At 37.2% G+C, this 17,304-nt stretch overlaps 2 protein-coding genes across 2 annotated transcripts; one reads left to right on the top strand and one right to left on the bottom strand.

Annotated features, from left to right (window-relative positions):
* Nucleotides 1–3,104: 3,104 nt before the first annotated feature.
* Nucleotides 3,105–5,760, bottom strand: LOC104214678 (zinc finger BED domain-containing protein RICESLEEPER 2-like). The gene is made up of 4 exons (XM_070159279.1): nucleotides 5,538–5,760; nucleotides 3,668–5,461; nucleotides 3,353–3,429; nucleotides 3,105–3,194 (listed from the first exon to the last, which is right to left on the bottom strand). The coding sequence occupies exons 1-4, from the start codon at nucleotides 5,758–5,760 to the stop codon at nucleotides 3,105–3,107; spliced, it is 2,184 nt and encodes a 727-aa protein (XP_070015380.1).
* A 10,015-nt stretch (nucleotides 5,761–15,775) lies between these two features.
* On the top strand, nucleotides 15,776–16,264 carry LOC138879659 (uncharacterized mitochondrial protein AtMg00860-like). Its single transcript, XM_070159278.1, has one exon. It carries the CDS (start codon nucleotides 15,776–15,778, stop codon nucleotides 16,262–16,264), a length of 489 nt encoding a protein of 162 aa, XP_070015379.1.
* Nucleotides 16,265–17,304: the final 1,040 nt, after the last annotated feature.

Here is a 17,304-nt window from a genome sequence, read left to right as displayed (position 1 = left end):
ACTCTCAACATGTCTATCGGGACCTGCCGACATGAAACGCAGTGTCCCCAGGCAAAAGGGACATCAGTACAAAATGATGTACCGAGTATGTAAGGAATGAAAATCAGTAAATAATAGACAAGGGAGAAACATAGAGTAAACGACTCAACATGTATGTCTGAATAATTCTGTGAATCATTAATATTTATAATTCCATGCATATGCATATAAATGTCATACCATGCATAGGTATATGCGTACATATTATCATCAAACCTCTCAGGGCATCCTATCATATCATCCCGACCACTATGGGCAAAATAATCAATGTATACCAACTGATCAGGTGGTGGTACGTATATAACGTTGTAACCTTTTCCCATATCCCATTTACATATAATATATGTGTATATAACACTATCTGATCATTGGTCAATGTACACGTATACATGAATAAAATGCATAAGAAGTACATTAATAATACTTCTCGGAATGTCATAAGATCAATATGCCTTTGATTAATATTATAAAATAAACTTTATCAACTTACGTATTTTCTGAGACCCATGAATAGATGATACAATAATAGGACACATGGGGAATCAAGAACATAAGCATTTCTAGTACTTCTATGAATAAAGTCATTTATGAAAGTTGTGTATTTGCTCGTTTCGTTTGTATCGTATGGATCATGCTAAAAGGAAAGAAGCGATAGCCTTAACATACTTAAGTCGATTCTCTTGACAATCCCTCTAACACACGACAATCGCGACTAAACACGTGACGGCAAGATCGAAGTAGGGAAAAATTTGTATAATATTCTTGAGAAAGATTGCACCATACTCCCTTAGAATCACAATTCTCACATTGCTAAGTAGTCTTGTATGAATTTTGTAGCAAATCACATTGCATGAGTTTGCTGAAGCATTTTCATCTGTTACTTAGTAAGTGTGACCATCTTCATTTTGTGATTTAGAGAAGCCTTTTTGTATTAGTGGGTGTGGGCCCCACTTGTGTATGACTAAGCCATAAAACTCTCTTAATGTGCCACCTTATAAAATGGACCTAAGAGTCACAATTTTCCTAAAGACTTGGCTGCCACGTTAAGGCTTATGCAAAAGTCTTAATTAATTCGTTAATCTTTCACTAAAATTAATAATTACCCAATTATCCACATAATTAAAAATCATCTCAAATTACTTAAAATACTACTCACTTTTAACTCACTTTATACACCTTACTATCATGGTCATGTGGTACCTTGTATGACACTAGTCCATAAATATAGGGTATTATAACTTGGACCGTATTTTATCTCCAAATTGTCAAACTTCGACGGAACTCATTTTCTTCGATTCGCTTACCCTCCCACCTTCACGAATTTACTTATCATTTGTTTGAAATAGCGTAATACTTATCACCTCAAAATAATCTTTTCCTTGAACTGATGTCAATTATCTTACGACAAATTCAATGTACAATACTACGGGGTGTAACATCGTCGTAATACTGTGAGGTGTAACATCATTCCCCCTTTAGAACATTCGTCCTCGAATGTTGACTGATGCACTTATTTTTCTCACAGCCAGATAGGTCTTACGAATGGTTTTAATGCTGTCCTTGCCATTTAGGAAACTGTTCTGTCAATAAATCCAAAGGCCAGGGCATTCTCCCCTTTATGCCTCTTTCTCACACCACGACTTGTGGTCAGAATTCTTCCAATCTCGTAACTGTTGCTATCTTCTGTCATGCAACCTGTATGACTTTTTCCTTGAATGTGTGCCTATGCGACTCTTCTCTCCAGCTTTTAGCCAATCTATAGGCCTCAATTGGTGAACATATACATATCTCTATGGGAACCGATAGGTATACTGATGTTCTTCGCTCGGTACTTTATTAAACTTACGAATATTGCTATGTCTTATTTCATAGACCCGGTTATCCATCCGTATGACTTTACTGCATCTAGGTAGGTCATATTATACCATAACTCTTACTTTGATTTACCATTACTGAGATCTGCTACCAAACTCCAGGTTACTCTCGTTGTTTATCCTATATGTATAAGTCTAAGTCCTTTAATGCTTTCTTATTATTATTATTCATCTTAAGAGTGACGGCCTAATCTCATCTCATACTTTGTAACTTTTATCCATCCATTGTTGATTCACCTTAATATTGATATATAATCTACCACTGATAACTTGACCTTTTATGTAATACTGCTTCTAGGGCTCACATCTTATCGGGGAACATCTAAAATGATTAGAATGATCCACCTAGGGCGATACCATGCTTTCATAACCGTATTTCATAGAATCCCAATGTGATTCACCTTACGTGGGTATTTTAATCCTGTACAATATATGAAATCCTTTTTTTTCTTCTTCAAATCATTACTCAACGAAGGTCCAAACATCATCCTTTATTTATCACAATTGCATCCTTATTCTACTACCAGGGCAGCATTTCATATCTTCTAAATAGGGCTGCTTATCGGGCGGATTGGGCGGCTTTTTACTCTTAACGGTTTGGCTTAACGGTTATCGGATTTTAAATGTATTAATCCGTTAGCTACCCGATAAGATATCGGACGTATTGATATCGGTTTAGCTCTTATCGGGCGGTTTATCGGCCTAACATACATATTCACTAAATATCTCCCATTCTCCTCGTCTTAGAAATAATGAATTGCCATAAAAAAAATGACATTTCAGAGGCAATATGATGCATTCAATTTGCTTTTCCAGAGTTGGTCAAGTTCAGCTTAGCCAAATTTTGCTATAAGCCCCACTAGTTACTGCATATCAAACTTCAGTTGATATGCAGTAAGTAAGTATTAATAGTTGATCCTGTTAAATAGCTGCATTAATGAATAAACAAGTCCACAACAATACAAAGTATTAATAGTAAACAGTGTTGGATAAAACTGAGGAAACACTAAAGAGACAAACTTCGTAACCAATCCAATAGTTCAACATTCAAGACCACTTACAGAAACAAAACTTTGCGCCCAACCATTTAACAAAAACCACTTCCATTTTGTGCCGAAAAAGTACTTAATACTACTACAAAATACCCGAGCAAGACGCTTTATTTTGAGGGGTACTGCAGAATGCCAAACATTAATGCAACTCCCAAAACTCAAGTGCCCGTTGTTGTTGTTCTCTCATAGTTGAAGTAAGCTTCTCGTCTTGCAACTCCAAAAGGTCCTCCTACATCACAAAACCCATTAAGATGCAAGAGCGTGTCAGGCACAAACAACAAATGTTCATTTATAACTCTAGAATTGACATTCTAGAAATTAGTCTACCAAGTACATGCCCAACTGACTAATAGAAAATGCAAATCACATAAGTGAAGAAGCTTTAACCAGATATTGCATTTCAGTTGGATAACCAAAATGGTTCTTCCGAATTAGACTTTTTGTGTTGTTTGCAACAAATCTTTCTGACCAAAACCAGCACAACTGACTAATGGAAATGTAAAGCATAGAAATGAAGAGTTTCAGAAAAAGAATTGCCGATGAATAATCTTACCAAATATATTAACACTACACGTCAATTACGGAAGGGTCTTTTCCATTGTTGGCTAAATCTGAAGAAAAAATTAAAATAATGAGTCGTGCGATAAATAGAAGTATATCAACAACACTTATATACAACAAATATAGTAACAATATTATTACCTTGTTCAAGCTGCTCAATTTTATCAAGATCTTCCTCAACACTAATGGGTTGTTTTAATTTTTCATTTCGAAGCCAATCTTGAAGACACACTAGAGCTTGCACCAATTTAGGAGTTAATGAACTCCTAAATGAATCAAGAAGACGTCCTCCCGTACTAAATGCACATTCGGATGCCACACTTGAAACCGGAACAGCTAATATATCACGAGCCATCTCCGCAAGAATAGGAAATCTAGCTGAGTTCAATTTCCACCAAAGAAGAACATCAAATTCTTTAGTGTCATCCTCAGTTTCTTCACCTAAATATTTATCTAACTCTGTTCTAGTATCAACACCTCCACTCCCACTTTTATATTTTTTTATATCTTGCATGAGTGATTCTAAAAGTCCTATATTTTGGGTGCTTGCTTGACTTCCAGAAAGCCCGGAAGTCGAAGTGTCCAATGAAGAACAATCTGAAGATGAAGCAAGCACAACACCTTTTGAGCTAGACTTTACATACTCACTGAATAATGAAGTCATGTACTTCGTTACTTCTGCTTGTATAGTTGCCCCCGGATCTACACCAAATATCTTTACAAGTGCAAAGCCAACTGATTCGATCTTGTAACGTGGATCCAAAATACATGAGATAAAAATTATCTTGTTCATTTTCCCTAGATCACCCCAATACTTATCAAATTTTTCTTTCATATTCTTTGCCATTTCACTTAAAACTATATCTTCATTTGCTATCAATTGCTTCAAATAGACAGCAACTGCGCAAATTTCAAGAAAATGAATATTCGATGTAACATAGCATGATCCAGATATCTTCAAAGTAAGAAGATAGAAGATTTCAAGAAACTTTGTAATTCTTTTTACATTATCCCAATCACTACTCAAAAGTTCACCTGTAGGAATTCCAATATCAATATAAGAATGCTCAAGATAATGTCTCAAGCCAATTTCACTAGAAGCATAATGTGAAAATGCACATTCAAATTCAATAGCTCTGCGCAACATCAAGTAGGTGGAATTCCATCTAGTTGGAACATCTAAGCATAATGTTTTCTTAGAATTGAGTTGTTCAGCATCAAAACATTCTTGAAACCTCTTCAACCGCGCAGGAGACTGCCTAACATATCTCACTGCATGCCTAACACGTTCAATAGACACTGAAGATTCTTTTAAACCATCTTGGACCACAAGATTCATGATGTGAGCCATACATCTCACGTGAAGGTGAGTACCATTCATCAAATTAGTTCCCATTTTTGTTAATTGCTTAGATAATTCTTTTACTGTCACATCATTTGAGCTTGCATTATCAACTGTGACAGTGAAGATCTTATTTATCCCCCACTCACATAAGAACCTACCAATACCATTTGCCATATCTTCGCCTTTATGACTAACAATAGGACAAAAATTAATTATTCTCTTATGCATATTCCATTCACTATCAATCCAATGGGAAGTGATACACATGTAATTGATTCTTTGTATAGAAGTCCAGGTATCAGTGGTAATACATACTCTTTGTTTTGTTTCTATAAAAAACCTCTTCAACTTTTGCTTTTCTTCATTTAAAAGATCAAAACAATCCCTAGTTACAGTACTACGGGAAGGGATCCGAAAATAAGGTTGCGACACTTTCATAAAGTCTCTATAACCTTCTTTCTCAACAAAGCTAAAAGGAAGCTCATCAACTATTACCATGCGACATAATGCCTTCCTACATTCTTCTTGTTCAAATTTCCAAGTAACAACAACTACGTCACCCTGAATACCCCCCGGAGCAGATTGAAAGCCTAATTTGATTGTTTTTATCAACAATAGTAGGGCGTTTAGGACACTTAAGCATATGAGAAAGAAGTGTCGACGTACCGTCTTTGGTCTTAAATACATACTCAATAAAGCAATAGTCACATTTTGCTTTTGTACTCCCTTCAGAAGTAATAATTTCTGTAAAATGATCCCACACAATAGACCTTTTTCTCCTTTTTTTGGTTATATTTGACTCCATTGTTTGAGCTTGACTTATTTCATTTGAATTAGAAGCCCCACTTTCACCCATCATTACCTTATCACTTTGTATATTTTCAGCCATGTATGAGTCACTGCAACAATAAAAGAAAAGGAATGAGAATAAAAACATCAAGTTGTAAACAATACTAACGCTTCGTTTGTATACAAAAGGTCACCAACATCTTGAGTATGTATTTTAGCAAACTATATAACCTGGCCCTGTGTGTTCTTTAGCTTATTTACAAATTAAGTGCTAAGATTACTATGGGATTGAAAAGTAATTTGGACTGTGGACTGGACGTCATCAGGCCAGCTACCAAACCGCCATTTCTGAACAATTAATTTGCCTTCCTGCAACTCTACATTAGTTCCTGTAAGGCTGTAAGTGTAAGATTACCATTTACCAATGACAGATTCCTTGTTGTTACACCGAGCACACATAATCTACATGAGAAATCAAGCCTTTCTTACAAATACCATGTTATGGATCTATTTGCAATTAAAGACTTCAAGCATTCACAAGAATACATTTTTTTGGACAAACGAATACTTTAATTATAGTATTTTACATCACTTCCCTTAGATATATAAACAGAATGTTCTAGTAACTGGGGAATAATTTGTCATAAAATGCAAAATTTTGATTCAGCTGTCATAGATGGTTACCTTCAAGTTTACTAAAAGCATCTGCTGGACTTCTTCCACCTACCAGAGACAACAAAAAGTATTTGTAATTCAGAAGGCATATAAAAGAATAACCGTGTGCAATAATCTTAGAAAAAGATGATAGAGGAGATCATTTTCATCCATAATTATATGATCAGAAGATTATATGATAGAATAAACAACTGCTTAGTCAGTATACGAACATTATAAAGAAATATATGGCTATGAACCTGAACCATGATATACATAACCAATGATCAGCAATGCACCCTGAAATTTACACAAGTGATCAAATTAATGGCTATTATAGGATTGGGTAATAAGATCCAAAAATTAAGAAAACAACGACTGGCACAACATCAAATAGCAACATTTTATAAATATTTAGAAGAGTAGCACTGAAAAGGAAAAGGAGATTGCCTAAGCAATAACAAAAATGAGCTCTCCTTTGTGGTAAAGAGGTCCATGAATGGAATGATAAATAGCATGCCGATTCAGCGAGTGTGGAAACAGAGATATATATGTGGAATAACTTATATCTAATCTAAGTAAAATATATGTATTTCCAACTTATCGACAGGTAAGGTAGCATCTAGTTTGAAATGACATTAAGCATAGGAGATTGAGAACACTATGCCAATTAAATCAAATGTCTTTGAACCTGTAACTGACCCATTAAATATACTAAACTCCCCTCCCACCTCTTTGCTTATCCTTGCATTACTCTGCGTAAAACCCTTCCATCTTTTCTCATCCATCAATATCTCAAACAAATCTTTCGCCCTACAACTAAACTTCTCCGTCATCGTAATCATCTTAAACCATTCCTTCTTCTTCTCCTTCTTCACCACACCCTTTGGCTTCTCATCCACAACAACTGGAGCCGGAGCGGGGGCCAGAGAGACAACATTTCAACAACAAATAGTGAGAAAAAACTATAAATTGAAAAGAAAAAAATGACTAGCAAACTCCTGATAATGTTGATTTTGATGGGAATCATAAGTAAGAGTACCTGGATAAGAAGATAAGAAGCCGTGAGAGGGAGAGGCGAGACAGAGAGAATGAGACTGGTGCCTGGTGAAAGTCGATGACGACAGAACTGGTGGGCGGTGGCTGCTGGTTTAAGCGTTAGGGTTGGGTTTCTGTGATTTTGTCTTTTGATTATTTAGGAATTAGGAGTGCCTTAGTTTTAGTCTTAGAAAAAGATAGACTATAGACTATAGAGACAGAACAAAGATGGGTTTGTTTTTGATTATTCAAGTTCAAGTTTTTTTTTATATTTAATATATATAAATAAAAATAAATTATATATATATATCTAATATGGGTTTGTTTTATATAAAAATATATATATATTTATATTCTTAACGGGTTAACGGATTATCCGTTAAGAAAATTGAATAATCCGCCCCCAAACCGATAAGCCATTAATAAAAAAAATTTAATCTGTTCCCCATCCGTTAAGCCGTTACCAGTAAGCCATTAAGCTTCGGTTCGGTTCGGTTTTCGGTTTCGGATCGGTTTTGAACAACCCTACTTCTAAATGCTACTAGTCTTAGACTCCTTTGAGTTCATTTAGGCTATACTGAGCTTTCTATAACTTAGAGAAACCATAAGCTCTTCTTGTTTTCATGGGCTTAATCCTAAGGACTTATCCATTTTCGTTACCTTCTTACTCGCCTTTTTTTATCCTTACTTCTGTCTTCCTAAAACCTTGCCGTTCTAATATACTTAGCTTGCGACCTACACGTATCTATTTATACTACTTCTAACCTTCCTTCATTTTTCTTGCACCATAGATTTTCTTATGTTATTCTGGAACATCAAGCGCGACATTACATCATCTCTAACTCTTCTTTACTCTCTTAGCTAGACCTCTCAGTACCTAGAAACCATGGGCTTGAAAATATGCCACTGACGATGCCGTTATCACTCCTGGATACTGAATCCTAGCGCTTCTAGCCTTCTATCTGAAGTATGGGCTATTCACAACCTTCTGTATTTGAGTATCTCGTACGTTTTTCATCTTTACCTTACTTACCTTAAAATTTCGCATCACATCTGCTATCTCTTTCATGACCTCCCTTCCACATGGGTATAATTCATATCCACGACTTGAAGCTCTATTATATTACTTGCACCTCTGGTGTATACACAATCCTGTGGGAGCCTCATACTAACTTCTTATGAGGCTGGTACTCTTCTAACTGGCTTTATTGTAGAGCCGTTATAGAATATGGCTACTGTACCATCTCTCTTGTACATTCGATATTAAGAGTGATTCTGCAGTGTTCTTAATCACGATTTCTATAATTTTTCTAGGTCCAATAATTAGACTCCTAATTTACTTAGTTGATGTAACTCTTTAGTTTCCCCTTCCCTCTGATCAGCCTTTATGTAGGCTTAAGCTATTTTTCAATCTGCGGCTCATGGTATTAGTTATTACTTTAGTCTTTCATGGACGCTATGGAATATCCATGATACAATCTTCTAACAATTCAATCCTTTGTCTATAACCTGGACTCAATCCTTTCTTTTAACTTATATGGAGTCTTCTACGACTGTATGATTGTCAACATATATGCTGTATGGATAATACTCCGAAATATTTGGTGCATTCATAATGTAGTTATCTTTGAATCATTGATAGAATAATTCCTTTCATTTCTTCTCAACTTTTTTATAGGCTGAATACATACAGAGACACTTAAAGTTGGCACGATTTTTCATTTAGATAACTAAACTTAAGGGTGTTCCTCATGAGCACGTACATTAGATGAACTTTATTCCAATTAAACACTTTTTGCTGAGTTGGCACATAAAGTGAATTTCACCCGATATAGGTGCGTGAAAAGCTAATCTTGTATATTGTTCACCGACAAATGCATAGTTTTTGGCCGAAAAAGTAATCTCCGGCACTTACCTTTTTCTAAACAATTTTCAACCTATTTTCTTCTTCTCTGGCCATCTCCACCACTTACTTTCTTTTTTCAGATCTGGCCGGCGACCACCTTAATCACCGGCTCTTCTTGCTCCTTTAGATTCGACCATTGTCACCATCATTATCACCTCATTCTCCTTCAAATCCGACCACCAACATCACAACTATCTTTTTCGTTTTCAGATTCGGCGTTGCTACTACATCATCACTACCACCGCCTCCTTCTTCTTAAAGTCAGATAACTACCATCACTGCCTTTTTCTTTATCAAACCTGACCATTATTACTGCTATTTCCTCCCCTTTATCAGATCTAGGCGCCCACCACCACAACCACATTTTAATCTAGGTAAAAGTTTTTTCTAGAAGAGGAATCGAAGCAAAAGAAGGATTAATAGACAAGTTAATGACAACCTGCCATGGGATGTCATTTATCAAGATTTGAACACAAAAAAGCTTTCATTTTATATGTGTTGAAGCTAAAGTTGGTTGATAGCTGATTCTGCCGGTGACGGTATTTTCGGCCATCAGCTCTGTTTTTCTCTTTCTATTTTGGGTCAGATTATTTTTAATATTGCCTATTTTAATTTTGCTGACATGTAATTTTTTTATTGGTTTGGTCTCTATTTTAAAAGAGATTGAGATTCACGTATTAGTGTTGGTTTGGAATTATCAAATTTGTGTTTAATAGGCATATTTTATATGGAGTTCTAGTGGTCAATAGGAACAAGCCCGGGTTAAGGTGTCTAAGTGAAATTTGGTGCCAACTTTAAGTGTCTCCGTATGTATTCAGCCTTTTTTAAATGCAAGCAATTGCTTTTCCTGGTCATTCTGTCACTTGTTGCATGAATACTTGGCTTATCTTAGTGCCCACACATATTTGAATTCCATACAACCTACATGATCTTGAATATCACCTTTTGATTTTTTCTTCTTCCCGTTTATTAGCCACGATAGGTGCCACTTTCTTATGGGTGCATACAATGTTGTTGTGAGACTGTTGTTACAAGGACATTTCTTCTTTAGGTCACTGTGCTTAGGTTGAAGCCTTCTTCCTTATTTCATCAGCTAGTTTTTTGTTGTAGTACTTAGGGAAAACCCTCTGACTCTTGTAAAACTACGAGCTTATTACATCGTATACCCAATAAATTTTTTGATGTTCGTACTCACCTATAATTATCCTTAATTACTTACCTCCACGCTCATATGCTCGTATGGTTACTTCTGAACTGATGTTTTGACTGTCTTCCTAGTGAGACTCTCTTTTATTTCTGTAACATTTATACTGTACCTTTAACTACCCCTACTCCTATCTGAATATTTTTCAAGGGTCACAATGTTATATCTGCAAGATTAAATTCCCTATGTTAGGGTTCACTACATTTATCTTGTATGATCTGTTGATTTATCTATAACATCTTGTCTAGCCATAACCAGACTCTTCCTGAATCAACTACTAACTACTCGTTGGTCCATTCTCATATCTATATTCCGCATAATCCCTCTTGGGTTATTCCCTTTGTCTTAACTTACGTCTCGTATTGGCTCCTTATTTATCAATAACATCTCGGGTAGGAACCCTTACTTCCTTTCCTTGACTTCGTGCTTGCACAATGTTTTGGAATCGTAGCATATCTGTATGATTTGAATAAGTGCAATCTTATCCCTTTCTCATTCTTATCGTATTCTTCCTTTATCATTCCATAGTTTCTAGAACCACTTAATTCCGACTTAATGCCACATCACTCTAAATTCCCCCATTTTGCTCCATCCACTGGCTCTTCGGGTTGCCTAAAATTCTCTCTCTACTAGGGACGAGAGCCATGATGTGCTATAGAATTTCGGCACTTTTAATACTAATTACATAAACTTTTGCCTGTCTTTCAAAGCATTTTTAGTTAATTCTTATGACATTTTGGTACTTTGTAGTGCATGAGACTTGAAGACCCGAAAACATGGAAAAGAAGTCAAAATTCCACAAAAGGGCAAGAATGCTGCAAGTATGCGCCACAGAAGTAATGTGCGGACTGCAAACTCACCACAGACTGAAGCAGATTTCTGGCCACTGAAGAGAAGAATGTGCGGTCCATTATGCTATCGCATAACACTTCTATGGACCGCATAATGACTGCTCAATTTCAACTGAAGATTCTGCATAGCTATTTGGCGATGGAATATGCTGTCTCATAATTGATATGCGGACTGCATAATGGAAATGCGGTGGAAAGCTGGCAACTGGAGTTTGGGATTATGCGATCAACTCTGCAAATTTGCGGACCGCATACATGGTCTGTAACCATTATGCGGTCGCAGAAGGGCTCTGCAGGAGCAATTTTGTCCAATATTGACCCCAAGTTTTAGTCCACTATAGATAGATTTACTAGGGTTTTTGTAGGTCATTGAGTCTAAAAAAGAGACTACATTGAAGGCATTAAATACACCATTCTTTTGGAAGCATTTGAAGAGAGAATCTTGTACCTTTGTAAGCTTTATGACTTTATTTATTGCTTTGTTTTTGTATTCTAGTATGAGTAGCTTGTTTTAAATACTAAGGTTGTGGACCCTAAATGGGTGTAATGTTAATGGGTGTTTAACACTAAATATATATAATGGTTGGTTGATATTTATTCATTTCTTATGCTTTATTTATTGTTCGTGGTTGCAACCATTGACTCATTCCATTTTACTCTATCTTTACTTGGAAAAGTGGGTTAGGGTTTGGTAGAAGTGAATATCAAAAACTCAAGACTTTAAACCTTGTTTAATAGAATCGCTTAGAAATAAGTGGGTTCTACTTGGCATAAATTAGTTATTCTTAATTGCAACTCTTTTATATTTGGAAAATCATAAAGAGAAAATACTACCCAACTATTGGGAAATATTGGGTAGTCATTTAGAAACCATTTGCTTATCAAAGGACCTTCCATTAGAAATATATCATATTAACACCGATAGTATTACATTTCATTGATGGGGACACAAACTTGGTTTCCTTAATCAAATTAATTACATTAGCACAACAAAATAGTTATCTTGTTAATTCACAATTATATCATTCTCTTTTTAAGCTAAAGGAGCAGAATTACGACTTAAGTCAAGTTTTACACTATTTAAGTAAATTTTTCACACCTATTCCCTGTGGGATTCGAACCCAACCTTGTTGGGTTATTATATTTGACACCGACCGCCTTACACTATCTATTTAAGTGTAATTTGAGCGTATCAAATTTTGGCTCCAATACCGGGGAATACAGTTTTGAAATTACTATTTAGTGTGTACTTTACTTTACGTCTTCTTCTATTCAATCACACTTTGCTTGCTTTGCTTAGTGTTACTAGGAAAACATGGCCGAGCATAACGAAGAAGAGAATCCTTTTGCGGATATAAATGAGTACATTGAGGATACAAATGCCATTGTCCCTCTAAGAGTTGATGCTACCACTTTCAAGGTGGAACACGATTTAATCCTAATGCTCAAAGCAGAGGGATTTTTCAGAAATTCCATCGATGATGATCCGACACAACATCTCAGAAACTTTTTGGGTGCGTGTGCGATGAACAAGCAGAATAACGTTTCAGATGATGCCCTAAGACTGAGGGTGTTCAAGTACTCACTGGCTGGAGAGGCAAGGAAATGGATCCAAAATCTATCAACAAATTCCATTCATTCTTGGCTTGAACTCGTCCGAGCTTTCATAGCTAAATGGTTCCCGCAAAGCAAGAAGTCTGAGCTTCGGGATAAAATTTTCTTTTTTCAAGCAATTACCAAGAGAACACCTACATGAGGCTTTGGATCGATTCAAGCTATATTTAGTGAGGTTGCCGAATCATGATTTTTCGGATACTATCTTGTTGGAGAAATTTACATGGGCTTGGATCCTATGAATCAATCTATAGCCACAAATGCAGCTGATGGATCTTTCATGGATAAAACATTTGCGAGGATCACACAAATCCTTGACATAGTGGAAAAACATAACCAAGCTTGGAACTTAGAGGACACCACGGGTGGAATTGCATATGGTACTCCTATTTGACCAACATGATTAAGGAGAACCAAGAAAGAGATCAAGTAATTTCCGTGCTTGCCACCAACGTCAATGTGTTGATGAAGATGTTCACTAAAAGCCAAAGAAAAAAGGTGAACGTGGTGGAAGATGTTCAACCCACATCAAATGAGGATTACGAGGAAGAAAATTATGTCAACAACTCTCAAGGAGGTTATCAAAGGCAACCCTACCAAGGTTCAGGACAGCAAAACCAATGAAGGCCTAACCCGCAAGGGCAAGGCAACCAATAGTGGCGAAATGACCAAGGTAGTTCAAATAAAGGGAATTGGAGTAATAACAACAAAAACTTTTTAAATCGGAGTTCAAACCCCTTTGTTCCACCAAAGGGGAAATATTCCAACTCTCCACATTGGAAGGAAAGTTCTTCAAGTGATTCCAAGTTGGAAACATGCTTGAACAAGTATTGCAAAATCAAGAAAGATCCGACACTTCAATGAGGAATATGACCGAGCTTGTGGGTTATCATACCGCATCTATTCAAAAGTTAGAGATGCAAATGAGAGATCTCTCAAGAGAGCAAAATCCAAAGCAAAAAGGAACACTCCCAAGTGACACAGTTGCAAACCCAAAAGGTAGTGTGAGCAGTCCAACTTCTCATTATATGGCAATCACAACTCGTAGTGGGAAAATACTTCAAGGAGAGAATGAACAAGTGGTAGAATTTGAAGATTCCGAACAAGAAGTTGAGGTGCCAATTGTTGTTGAAGTTGAAAAAGTCCTAGAAGAGGTGAAAATTCAAGAAGTGAACCAGCAAGAGGTTAAGAAAAATGTGAAATAGACACCAAAAACTCTAGCACCAATTCCTAGACCTCCTCCTCCTTTTTCTTTAAGACTTTCTAGGAAGGTTGATGATAGCAAACTCGAGAAGTTCTATGACATTCTCAAGCAATTATCAGTGAATATTCCAGTTGGGGAAGAAAGAGATGCCGAGTTTTGCTAAGTATTTGAAAGATTTGATCACCAAGAAGAAAACCACCAAGAATGAAGTGGTGAATGTGACTCACCGGGTTAGTTCCATCATTGCAACAACCACCGTTCAAAAGAAAGAAGAAACATGAGCTTTTACCATTCCATGCACTATTGGGTTGCGCGATTTTGCAAGAGCTCTTTGTGATAATGGGGCTAGCATCAATTTAATGCCTCTTGCTATTTACAAGCAAGTGGGCTTAGGTATGCCGAGGCCTACAAGTATGAGATTGCAAATGACCGATCGTTCAATAAAGAGACCGGTGGGGATTGTTGATGATGTTCTTGTGAAAGTGGGAAAGTTTTTCCTCCCTGCCGACTTTGTGATCCTTGATTGTGCTGTTAACAAAGAAATCCCTATCATCTTGGGGAGACCATTCTTTGCTACCGGAAGAGCACTTATGTATTCGGGACAAAATGAGATCAAGTTTCGAGTTAATGATGAAGAGGTTACCTTTCAAGCGAGTAAGGGTATGAAGTTGCCACATGCATATGAAAGCATCTCAGTCATTGATGTTGTTGATGAGGTAGAATATGCAATCGAGATGAAGATGGAAGAACAATGCCTTGATGAGGTGTTGGTGCTATTTTGGTGAATTTTGATGGTGGAGACATGGAGGACTACATGAAATTGGTGAATGCATTAGAAGGACTTGGGTCCTACACTTATGCACCAAAGAAACTTTCTCTTGACTTAGAGAATAGAGTCATTCCTCCCGCCAAGCCTTCAATTATTTAGCCACCACAACTTGAGTTTAAGCCATTCCACCGCACTTAAGGTATAAATTTCTTGCCTCTAATGACACTCTATCGATAATCGTTTCTTCTTTGTTTAATGATGTTCAGGTAGAACACTTGTTGAATGTCCTAAGGGAGAGCATGCAAGCCATTGGGTGACAATAGCAGACACCCGAGGGATTCCTGCCAGAATTTGTGAGCACAAGATACAATTGGAGCAAGAGAGAAAATCAAGCGTGGAGCATCAAAAAAGGTTAAACCCTTCCATGCAAAAGGTGGTAAAGAAAGAAATCATCAAATGGTTAGATGCCGGGGTGGTCTACCTCATTGCAGATAGTTCTTGGGTGAGTCCGGTGCAATATGTGCCAAAGAATGAAGGCATGAACGTGATTCAAAACGACAAAAATAAGCTCATCCCAACGAGAACAGTGACCGGGTGGAGAGTTTGCATGGACTACTGGAAGCTAAATAGTGCTACTTGCAAGGACCATTTCCTTATGCCTTTTATTGATCAAATGCTTGATCGGCTAGTGAGAAGGTCATTCTATTATTTTTTGGATGGTTATTCCGGCTATAACCAAATCAATATCGCCTTGGAAGATCAAGAGAAGACAATATTCACATGCCCATATGGGACTTTTGCCTTTAGCCGTATCATTTGGGCTATGCAACGCCCCGACTAATTTTCAACGGTGCATGATGTCAATCTTCTCGCACATGGTGGAAGATTTCCTAGAGGTGTTTGTGGATGACTTCTCTATAGTGGGTGATTCCTTTGAGCATTGTCTTGACAACCTTATACAAGTGCACAAAAGATGTGAAGAAACAAACCTTGTGCTAAACTGGGAGAAGTGCCACTTCATGGTGGACGAGGACATTGTTTTGGGTCACAAAATTTCCAAACAAGGCATAGAGGTTGACCGGGCAAAGATCGAAATCATTTTCGAGCTTCCTCCACCCACTTTAGTAAAAGGTGTCCGAAGCTTTTTGGGGCACGTCGGTTTCTATAGGTGTTTTATCAAGGGATTCTCAAAAATTGCAAATCCCATGTACAAGCTCCTTGAAAAAGATGCAAAGTTTATATTTGATGAGAAGTGTCTCAAAGCTTTTGAGGAATTGAAAGAAAAGCTCACCACGACACCTATTATTGTCACACCTGATTGGTCCCTTCCATTTGAACTCATTTGGGCAGTGCTTGGTCAATGACATAACAAAATCCTTTACCCTATCTACTATGCAAGTATGACACTCAATGCCTCTCAAATGAATTACACCGTGACTGAGCAAAAACTTCTTGCCGTTGTCTATGCTTTTGAAAAATTTCAGGCCTATTTGTTGGGGTCCAAAATGATAGTTTACACTGATCTTGCTGCTCTTCGCTATCTCATAGTTAAGAAGGATGCCAAACTAAGATTGATTCGGTGGGTCCTTTTGTTGCAAGAGTTTGACTTTGAAGTCAATGATCGGAAAGGGACAAAAAATCAAGTTGCGGATCAGGCAGGGAGACCAAAAGAAGACCTTGAAATCAATGATGCCTTTCCAGATGAGCACATATTGGCATTGTCTAGCACATTCGCTCCTTGGTATGCCGTCACTGCTAAATTTTTGGTTAGTGACCTTGTTCCCAATGGATTGGAAGCTTATAAAAGGAAAAAATTCTTACGGGAGTGTAGGCAATACTATTGGGAGGAACCCTTTTTGTTTCGTATTTGTGCCGACAACATCATTCGGCGATGTGTTCTGGAAGATGAGGTAATGCCAATTCTCAATTGTATACGGTAAAATCGGAGGGATATATTTCTCGCCACTAAGGTGCATTTGGGGAGTCATATCGGTATCTCGAAGCTGCAGGACTATGATCGAGCTCCCTCCCCCGAGGTTCGCCCATGATCCAACAAAGATTTCGAGGGTGGGGAACTCCCGAGGTGAGCAACCAGCATTAGCAGAGTCTAGCATCGTGCCTAGCCATCCCATCCCCGTGTCTTTACATTTAATGCATTCTATACTATATTGTATTCCCTCTTCTATATAAAGGGGATCCACACTACTTTGTAAGTGGTTTATGTTGCTCCAACTATTCTCCGCAAGATCCAATAATATCTCTCTCTTTCTTCTCTCTAACTTACTCACTGTTACTCACCCGAGGACCCTCTTAGCATTTATCGCCTTCATACTTGTTCTTCATTTATTGCTTGGTATTGGCCATAAAGAGCCCTCTTTAATTATATTTAAACTGTTATCCCATT

Source organism: Nicotiana sylvestris, chromosome 10 (genome assembly GCF_000393655.2).
Source record: "Nicotiana sylvestris chromosome 10, ASM39365v2, whole genome shotgun sequence".
Taxonomy (NCBI): domain Eukaryota; kingdom Viridiplantae; phylum Streptophyta; class Magnoliopsida; order Solanales; family Solanaceae; genus Nicotiana; species Nicotiana sylvestris.
Note: the sequence above shows the minus strand (reverse complement) of the source record. Positions and strands in the feature narration are given on the sequence as shown.

Excerpts from the sequence above, each read along its gene's own strand:
- LOC104214678 (XM_070159279.1), bottom strand. The coding sequence starts at position 5,760 with ATGGCTGAAAATATACAAAGTGATAAGGTAATGATGGGTGAAAGTGGG. Across the intron at positions 5,462-5,537 it reads TGTATTTAAGACCAAAGACG|GCTTTCAATCTGCTCCGGGG; the intron begins GTACGTCGACAC and ends CAATCAAATTAG. Across the intron at positions 3,195-3,352 it reads CAACTGAAATGCAATATCTG|GAGGACCTTTTGGAGTTGCA; the intron begins GTTAAAGCTTCT and ends TTTGTGATGTAG.
- LOC138879659 (XM_070159278.1), top strand. The coding sequence starts at position 15,776 with ATGGTGGAAGATTTCCTAGAGGTGTTTGTGGATGACTTCTCTATAGTG.